Below are 8,921 nucleotides of genomic sequence, written 5' to 3'. Positions count from 1 at the left end.
GACGGGACAATTTGCAAAGTGACTTTCACACTGAACTTCAGATTGATTAAAGACTTATCCTCTGAAAATTCAAACACTTGGTGAAATTTACAGCCAGAGAGCAGGTACTATGGCAGTCGAGGTGGCTGACTTAAGGACTGATTTGTTCCTTTATCTTCAAAGTGCTTTGGTGCTTCCACCAACAAACTACTTGCAAGAGGTTAAATTAGGAACCAATCCATACTCACCAAGATTAAAACCGCAGCATTTTCTTCAATTAGCTAGCCAAAAGCACTTCTTTGTTTTAAGACCCCAGCACTGACATTTTAGATGACATTTAAAATTTTTCAAAAGCAAGAAAATTATCATTAGAAATCAGCTTAAAATGCAAGTTTTTCTGTTTAGGAACAGAACATACTGTAATGCTTTACTGGATAGTTTGTGTTTCTTCTCCTGAACCATTAAAAATACATTAAAGATGTCAACAGCTAATTACTCTGACAACTAGCTTTACTTCCCCTTGTGCTTTTTCCGCATCAGACAGGCTCAAAGCGAGGAGGACATGAGAGTTTTTCTCCCAAAATCACAGACTGAAAGGGTAGGAATGAATCGCTGTGGGTGGATTTACTCTTAGTCACATACAGGATATTTTCAGCTACTTTCTGGCACACCGTGGAAAAGCAACGGAAAGTGAAAAACCAAAGGAATAAAAAATCCTGGTAGACCATGTAACACACAAAGTGATCGTTTAATTTCTACTCAGGGCTTTCATGAGGAAGTGAAAGTCTAATCATGTATTTTCAAAGCATCTTAGCAAAACTGGGAATGCGTCCTAGCAAAACTGGGAATACTCCTGCAACAGATAGCGTGGGTTCAGCTGAGCCCAGCCTAAAAGTAACCCAGCAGCCGCGCAGTGTTGGGAAAGGTCTTGCGCATCCCCATGCACTTCTCCTGGTCAATGAACAGCGAGTTGGCTTTGGTGGCCAGGTCATGCTCCAAGATCGACTTGGCATGCACCAGCATTTGCAGTATGTTCTCGGCGTCTCTCAGCTGCTGCTGAAGGCTCTGGATCGTCTCATTGATTTCATGGACCTCATTGACGAGGCTGGAAAACAGCAAGAAATGCCCATTAACAGTCCCGTCACGGGGGTGGTTTCTAGCACGGCGTTGGTGATGGTCCCCTTGGGGACAGGATTTCCCCCTTCAGTGTGCTCGGAGTAACTCAACCCCTCATTTCTGGCAGATGCACGGGAAAGGCGAGGGCAGAGCTCCTCCAGACCTCCGTGGGTAGGCATGGTTAAGTTTGCTCTAAGGCTTCGGCGATGTGCAGCCTCATCTCCTGGAGCAGCTTGTGCCACCGAGAAGAGGGATGAGCAGCTGTGGTTTCCTGTTCCTGTTTGGTTTTGCGGGTTTGTTGGTTCACCCACCCGGATTTCCCTGTGCAGCGTTCCTCCCCACACCCACGGATGCACACACAGCAAAATGGGGGAGCTGGGAGAGGCTAAAAGTGAATGTGAAACAAGTGGAGGATGGAAAAAACCAATGGCATGCAAGGGCTGGGTTTATATGGCTTCTAAAAAGCTTCAGGTGGAGTCATTCCCAGAGGGCTCCTAGGAGGAGGGGTGAGGTTTGGGGTGCCTCACCCCTCACATGGGGTGCTGTTGGGCACTCAGGGCAGCCTGCTCCTCCACGGCCCCTTGGGGTGCAGTCCCAAAGGGCTCACTATGTCCTTGAAAGGATTTCCAGTGTCCTCAGGGGAGGTGAGGACAGCCCTTACTGCTTCTCCACATGGTGCACCCTTTCTTGCAGTGACCCAAAAGGAAGCAGCTAAGTGCTCTCAACACAAGCCTGTCAGAGATTAAAGGGCTTATACTGCAAAACTAAGCCATCCAACAGCTGGGAAGCAGGCAGGAGAGTAGGTGAGGTTTACCCAAGTGGGAAAAATCCATCCCTTCACGGGGTGGTATCAGGCTGTACCCGGCCATGGCGTACAGCCTCCTTCGTGGGTGCGGAGCTCTTCTACCACCCCGAGGCCGGGATACCTAATCATTGCTCTTGATTATACCAGTGCACTTATGGAATGACTCTTCGGGGAAAAAAAAAAGATTAATTTTGTCATCCAGTGATGCTCCTGAGCGCTACGACCAGTCACTCCTCAAGGACCCTCCCAGCCCTGGGTCCTGCCTTACCGGAGCTGGGCAGTGTCCCGGCACAGCTCCACATTGGGTCTCCGCGTGCGCTCATCCAGCCGAGTCTGAGCCACTTTTAACACTAGCCCATTGTCCCTAATGGCTTTTCGGATGGCTTCTATGTTCATCTCGATCTGGAAGATTTCCTGCAGTGTCTGGCATGAAAAAACCGCATTCATAAATTAAATGATATATTCTCAAGTGACCACATCATTTCCCTTTTCTCCTGTCCATCTGCAGAAAAAACCAAGTTGAATAAGCAGACCCTGGGCTCAGACCCCTGTCGCTCTGACACATGCCCAGGCACAGATCCAGCAGATTTCTTTTCAAGGAAAAGCCTCTCTTTGCTGTTGCTGTCACATCAGAGGAGATTTTGGAGCAGTGATGGATCTATTGAATTACCATCTACCCAAAATTACTGCTTGCAGGAATTGATCATCCATCAATAGCAACTCATAGAGGGAAAGTTTTTAATGGATCCTCATTTAAAGACGTGACATCAGCCTGCAGAGCTGCAAGCCCAGTCTCTGCTCAGTTAATCGATACCGTGTCAAGCTCTTTTCAGGAAGCTTTCCATGAGACCCAGCAGTCCGAGCCAGGTGCCCATCACTGATCTCCACTTCCCCTGCTTGGCAGAGCCATGCGGGAAACACACGGCTGACCATGCAGCAAACCTGGAGCACTGAGCCTGGAAGCATGTCCTTGGAGGAGAAGGGAGCCTGCAAACCCCCCGGCAGGCACCCCAGTAGAGGCCCAGCAAAGACTTTCTGCAGGGCAGCCAGCACTTCTGAAGTAACTACCAGGAGATGCAAACAGCATTTCCACCTTCTGCTTGAAATCCCTTTGCTCCTGGGCACTAGGGAAATAAAGGATCCCTTGAGAGGAAGTTACAGTGCCAACTTGTCCTGCTCCAAGGAGAATGTCCCCAGTACTTGGAATTTCAAACAGATAATGATACTATAACCAGCTCCTTGTGGCAACCGCTCGTCTTCTTGGGCCAGGTCTGTGTGGAGAGTGGTGTCACTGGGAAGTGACGGTGTCACACCGAAAGGGAGGGGTTCAGGCTACCTTGGCCAGGTGGGTCTGAATCTTGCTCTTGGCGTCAGCTGTCTCAGCGATGCGGTTGGCAAAGGCGACGTTCACCCTGTTGAACTGGCGCCACATCTCGTTGGCCGTCACCACCAGCAGGTTCTCGAGGTTGTCCCGCAGCTTGGCGGAGGCCACCCGTTCGCTCTGGGAGAGGAGAATGTTGTCGTCCGAGAACTTGGCCCACGACTCTGGCACCGAGATCCTGGGGAGGAGGAAGGAGAGGCCTCCAGTAAGCCCATGCTGCTGAAGCTGGCCATGGCCAGGCATGCCATGGGAGCAGTGTGGATTAAATGCAGATTAAATCTATGCTCTTAATTTGACCACATGAAGGTAAAACACCTGGACACCATTTGTTCGATATGCTTATGAAATGATGACATGTTCATGAAGACAACTGTGGTACTTATGAAAGCCCAGACAAAGCAAAGATTCCCCCAGAAAAATGAAGATTTTAGTCAGACCTCATATTTACACGTTCGAGCCATCTAAGTGCCAAGTGATTCCCAGCTTCACGTCGACGTGCAGATTGCAGTCAATTAATTTTGCTCATAACTTATCTCAGTTTCATACTAAACTGAACAAGCATGAGATAATATTCATTTCCCTGTCTGTGCATTCACGATGAAGTTCACGCCTGTGCAGTAGCCCAGAACAAGGTCAACAAAAGACTTAAATACCACATAAGCCCCATTTAAAACATGCTGATTCTCGGCACATTTTGCCCCCCTCTGAATTTTAGCATCAATCCTTTGCAATTCATTTGCCTGTCTAAATATGTCTGAGCTGTGAATAATTATTCAAATATTAGAAAGATTGAATCAATCTATGCCCCTCCATAAACTGCACGCGTCCTTGTGAGCAGCAGATTTATTCCCTCAGCCCTTTGCCACTTAGCGCGTATCTCTGCGAGTGCTGGTTTAGGTCACCATTCATCTGCAGAGCCGAAGCTGAATTCCTGGCACCCAAAAGCAGCTGAACCGTATCCCAGGACCATGCTCTCTATTTCTTTATCTTCTGTGTCATTTCGGCTCCCTGCCAGGCCCTCTCCATGCAGGGGTGAACCCCCCAGACGTCACGTCAACCAAGAGCACTCATGCAAGCACTGACACATCTTTGAAAATACGCATAAACTTCATGAGCTGTGCAGAGGTGTTGGGCTGAGTTCATTTTCAGGCTGATCTCTGAACCCTGATATAATGTTTAATTAGGTGGGACTCGCTTTCACCCACTGCGTGTTCAGCATCCAGCTGAAAGCAGAGGGTTGTTCTCCCTTTATGGTGAGCAGGGAGAAACGGCCCCTCCAAGATGGGTGTTTCCAGGCAGGATGGATGTGCCATGCAGAGACACATGCCTTTACAGTGGGCTGGGGACAACCCGTTCCCTGCCAGGGCGAGGCACCGCGCATCCCAGGGACAGCTCGGTGCTCTCGTGCTGCCCGGCGTGCACTCACGTGGCGTCAACCCGCTCCACCCCTCGGAAGCAGCTGATGCCATCGGAGGTGTTCCTCAGGTGGTGGCACTTGTCGTCGATGCGGTAGGCTGTCTGCTTGTTGGCCAGGTCCCTCTCCAGCTCATGCTGGGCTGCCCTGTTGGACCTTCAACACACAAACAAGAGCCATGGGTGGGGATGTATGGGTGGAATGGTTTCCTCCCACCTGGGCAGCTACGTGCTCCTGTGGGCGCCACTGCCCGCTTCCCATGGAGCCTGCCCAGGTTTTACGGCTGTAGGGTGTGGGCAGAGGTGGGGGTCTGCCGGGGTTTCACATCGCAGCTGCAAATGCAGCATGAGAGAAGGAGCTCCTCCTTACGCGAGCTGGGCTTTCGCCTTATCCAGGTACTGCTGCATCCTCTCCTGGCAGGATCTGATGACGTCGGCTTCCTGGGCAAAGGCAAAACATGACCCCATCAGTATCCATGCTCAGTTGTCCTGGTCACACTCATCCCCTCAGGCTTCTCCAACCGTGCACACAGCAAGGACAAAGCAAACTGGCAGGGAGTGGAGAAAGTGCCCCCCAACCCCAGAGCGTTCACTTGTGCAGCTGAGCCTGGGCGCAGCGACCAGGAGGGGATGGGAGGGTGCTGTGGCCACAGCCATGGCCTCCCACTTCACTTTCAGGGTGGGTTGCCAAGTGTTTTCTCATCTTGACATCAATGTCAAGTGATGATTAGTTCCACTATAGGAGACAGGGACAGATCCTGACCTGATATGAACAGGCATAGAGGTTCTCTGGACCAGCAGCGCTACACATCCCCATCCCCAATCAGCATCTGCCCTTTTTGCTCCCCAAATGTTTTCTTCCCCAGGAGAAATCCCATCCATCTGGGACAAGAGGAAACGGACTTGAGTTTGGTGTAAATTTCTAAGCCATTTCTAAGAAACATCCAGCTCCACCGGAGGAAGGCATGTGCTGCTCTCAGCTCACTTGACTTCAGCACAAATCTATCACGTTTGTGAAGCCCCAGCTACTGGAGGCAGGTGATTAGTGCTCCAAGACCATAATTTTTAAGCCCTCCTGTCTGCAGGAGCCAGCTGAAAAGCATGGCCTAAATATGTCCTAAACAGTTAAAATCCAAAATGCCGTTATGGAGATACCAGCTCCGATTATTTTCTTAAAATCTCATGACCCTTAAACTAATCTTTTAATTTTTTTAGGGCCTGACTCATAAGAAAAAATCTTCTAACAGAGCAGTGGCTTCACAGTCCCAGGGGCTGCAGTTTCCTTCCCAGTTTCGCGATGCCTTTGCAGTGATTGTATTTTGTTGTACCCTGCGATAGGATCCCATCTTCTGTGCCAGCTCTCATCGTGTTTGCTTTTTATTCATAATTTAAAGCAGCCTATATAAAGGCAGGCAGGAGTGCGCGGTTTTAGGACTGCTATAAAATGCATTGCCTAAGCACACACAGTCTTACTGCGGCCACGCTGCTCTGAGCAAAGCAAAGCTGGGGGTAGATGTAATATCTTTTATTAGACCAAGTAACATAGTTGGGAAAACCAGACAAGCTGTCGGGCAGACACTGCCTTCTCCATATCTGTGTGTGCATGTGTGTGTAATATATATGTATGTGATACAGATATATAGAGATATATCACATGTATGTGACAGATACTTATAGATCCTGTGCCGGCAGGGCTCTGAAAGGCAGGAGAGTCCCACAAGCTCCTTGAAGAGGGACAGAGGACCCTGATAGGCTACACAAACACACAGCTGGTTTTCAGCTATTCCTGCCTCTGGCAGGGCAAGTCTTACCCACACCGTGTGGGCACGCTGCTGCGTGGGGGAACGTCGTCCCCTGGCCCTGCAGGTTTTGGGGGTTTGAAGAGTTTAGCACCTCACAGGCACTAAGGAGCCAGAGAGGGAACAGGGCTGCAAAACCTGTTCAGAGTAGTTTAGGTAAAAATAACACATGATCTGTGTTGACAAACTTACCACAAAGAGCTGTTTCTCCACATCATCATGGACCAGGTCAATGCCCATCCTCTTCTCCCGGTGAAGCAAGCACTCCTGAGTGACCTGTTGGGGACATGCCATCACTGCTGGTTGCAAATCCCTACAGGGGTGGTCCCCATGTCAAGTAATGTAAGAAATGAAATTGTAGGTGGGCACAGAGACGACAGCACGGGAAAAAAAGTGCCCAGGGCAGCTGGTTTAGCTGACAACGAGCAGCCGAGCTGCAACATCAGCATTAAATCAACGTGGGGGAGCACACATGTCCCTGGTGCAGCCACAGCTGAAGGCAGGGACCTGTGTCAGGCTTGAGGCTGACCTCGCCAGAGCCTCGTAGGAGGACATGGGCTTTTGTCTCCCAAACCAGGATTTTGGATGTACCACTTATAAAAATATTTGGTTAAGCAAATACTGTTCTGATGTGCTCAGTACGTACTGATAGGGGAGGCAGCAGATGGCAAGGCATTTGTTTATTACTAACTTAACTAATGGTCTCTTAATAAAAACTTTCTAGACGTTACGGAGCTGCAATGAAACTTAATTGGGCGTCTGAATGGCTGCAGATGTTTCAGCAGTAGGCTACAGCTTGCAGCCCACCGGACAGGGTGCTTACCTGGAGAGGGGCCTCTGTCTCAGCCAAGGCTCTCTCCAGTCTTTTCTTCAAGTCTGTGAGTGCGTTCGTTTCCCCGATCATCTCATCCAGCTCATGGCAGAGCTCTGACTTCCAAAATTCTATCTCTTGGACACGATCTCCCAGGTTTTTGGTGCTTTCTACTTGGGTCTTCTTTGTCTGCTGATATTTATCGTGAATCAGACGGGAGGTATCGACTCTCAGACACTCGGCATTGCGCCGGGTAGTCTCCGACTCTTTGTAGTTGGTCAGATTGGACATGTACCAGTCGTCAGAGGTGTACCGGCTGAAGAGGGTTGTTCTGTTGGAAACAAAAGGAAGCATCTTGCTTGGGGGTAACCCCTGGGAGCTTTTGGAAAAGGGAGCCAAAGTTGGGTTGATGGCAGCTGCTTTGTAGTAGGCTCTGGGCATCCGGGGGAGGCTGAAGCTCTGAGGCAAGGGGTAGTAAGGAAAACGGTTCTTATAGCTTGAAGCCATGGTGCTGATGGCAGGCAGAAACTTGGTAGGTGTTGATCTTGGATGGGCATATGTTGCAGTTAAGGGAGATCCAACCAGCTCCATTCTTGAACGCCGCTATTCAGGTATGTGTCCTGCACAAAGGAGACAGAAGAAGACAACCTCACTCAGTAAGCTCCTGCACTTGCGCTACTTCTTACAGCGACACACGCAACTTAAAATACGAAGAGCGATGCACACAGCACCCACACATCGCCTGGACAGGCCTGAAACTCTTGAAAGCAAATCCCTTCTGACAGCATCCCAAGCATTTTTATATATAAGGATTTTACTTTGTTGTCAGTATCTAGCATCAGGTCTTGGAATGTAGAGAGAAACAAATCATGGCTACTAAGGAGAATGACAGATACTGTGCCTTCATTTTGTCTGTCCGTCCAATGAAACTGTAGTTGCTGATTCTCTGATGTTCATTTGTTTCTTTTGGCCAGCGTTTTTGCTGATCTTATAGTATTCCAGATGTAATTTCCTCTTTAAAAGATCCATTACCAGCCGTGATAGCTTTGGATGCACAGCTGCTACCAACCCAGCACGATTTGTGGGTGAGGGAATCCATCCTCATCATCTCTATTTTCACTTGCATTAAAAGCTTGAGTGAGGTGTCTGCAGGTGAGCTGAGCTTTGCTTAAATTTGGACTATATCCAAATTTCACACACACACACACCCCACCCCACCCCCCCATTTCAACCTAAAAAGAACAGCCATCTCTGGACTTGCAAAGGAAGAAAAACATCTATGGCTCACCTGCTGTAAAACAAATGCACTTGGAAAGGAGATATCCCACAAAGTCTTTTCAGAGCAGCTCGTAAACACCAGCCTTGCAGTAACCCTAAGGGGAAGAGTCACACAGGAAGATTTTGCTACCAATAACTGTGTAAGGCATGTGGGTGCCATTGCTCTTTTCAGATTAAGGTTATCAGTCAATTTTATCAGAAACATAATGCAGAGGGGCCACCGAATGTACCTGACACACCTCATCTAAGGACAAACACTCAGGAGGGTATGCTGTGCTCGGTGTGAAGTTTCTGTATGGTTACAGGTGTCACCCACGGGCAGAATAAGTCCCTATAGCT

The 8,921-nt window shown here is 49.1% G+C and overlaps 1 protein-coding gene across 1 annotated transcript; it reads right to left on the bottom strand.

The window, feature by feature from the left end:
* Positions 1 to 867: 867 nt before the first annotated feature.
* LOC147414433 (tektin-3-like) lies at positions 868 to 7,811 on the bottom strand. The gene is made up of 7 exons (XM_086473531.1): positions 7,317 to 7,811; positions 6,686 to 6,769; positions 5,065 to 5,135; positions 4,708 to 4,851; positions 3,237 to 3,459; positions 2,169 to 2,323; positions 868 to 1,084 (listed from the first exon to the last, which is right to left on the bottom strand). The coding sequence occupies exons 1-7, from the start codon at positions 7,809 to 7,811 to the stop codon at positions 868 to 870; spliced, it is 1,389 nt and encodes a 462-aa protein (XP_086329657.1).
* Positions 7,812 to 8,921: the final 1,110 nt, after the last annotated feature.

This window comes from Leptosomus discolor, chromosome 15 (genome assembly GCF_034619465.1).
Source record: "Leptosomus discolor isolate bLepDis1 chromosome 15, bLepDis1.hap2, whole genome shotgun sequence".
NCBI classification, from domain to species: Eukaryota; Metazoa; Chordata; class Aves; order Leptosomiformes; family Leptosomidae; genus Leptosomus; species Leptosomus discolor.
Note: the sequence above shows the minus strand (reverse complement) of the source record. Positions and strands in the feature narration are given on the sequence as shown.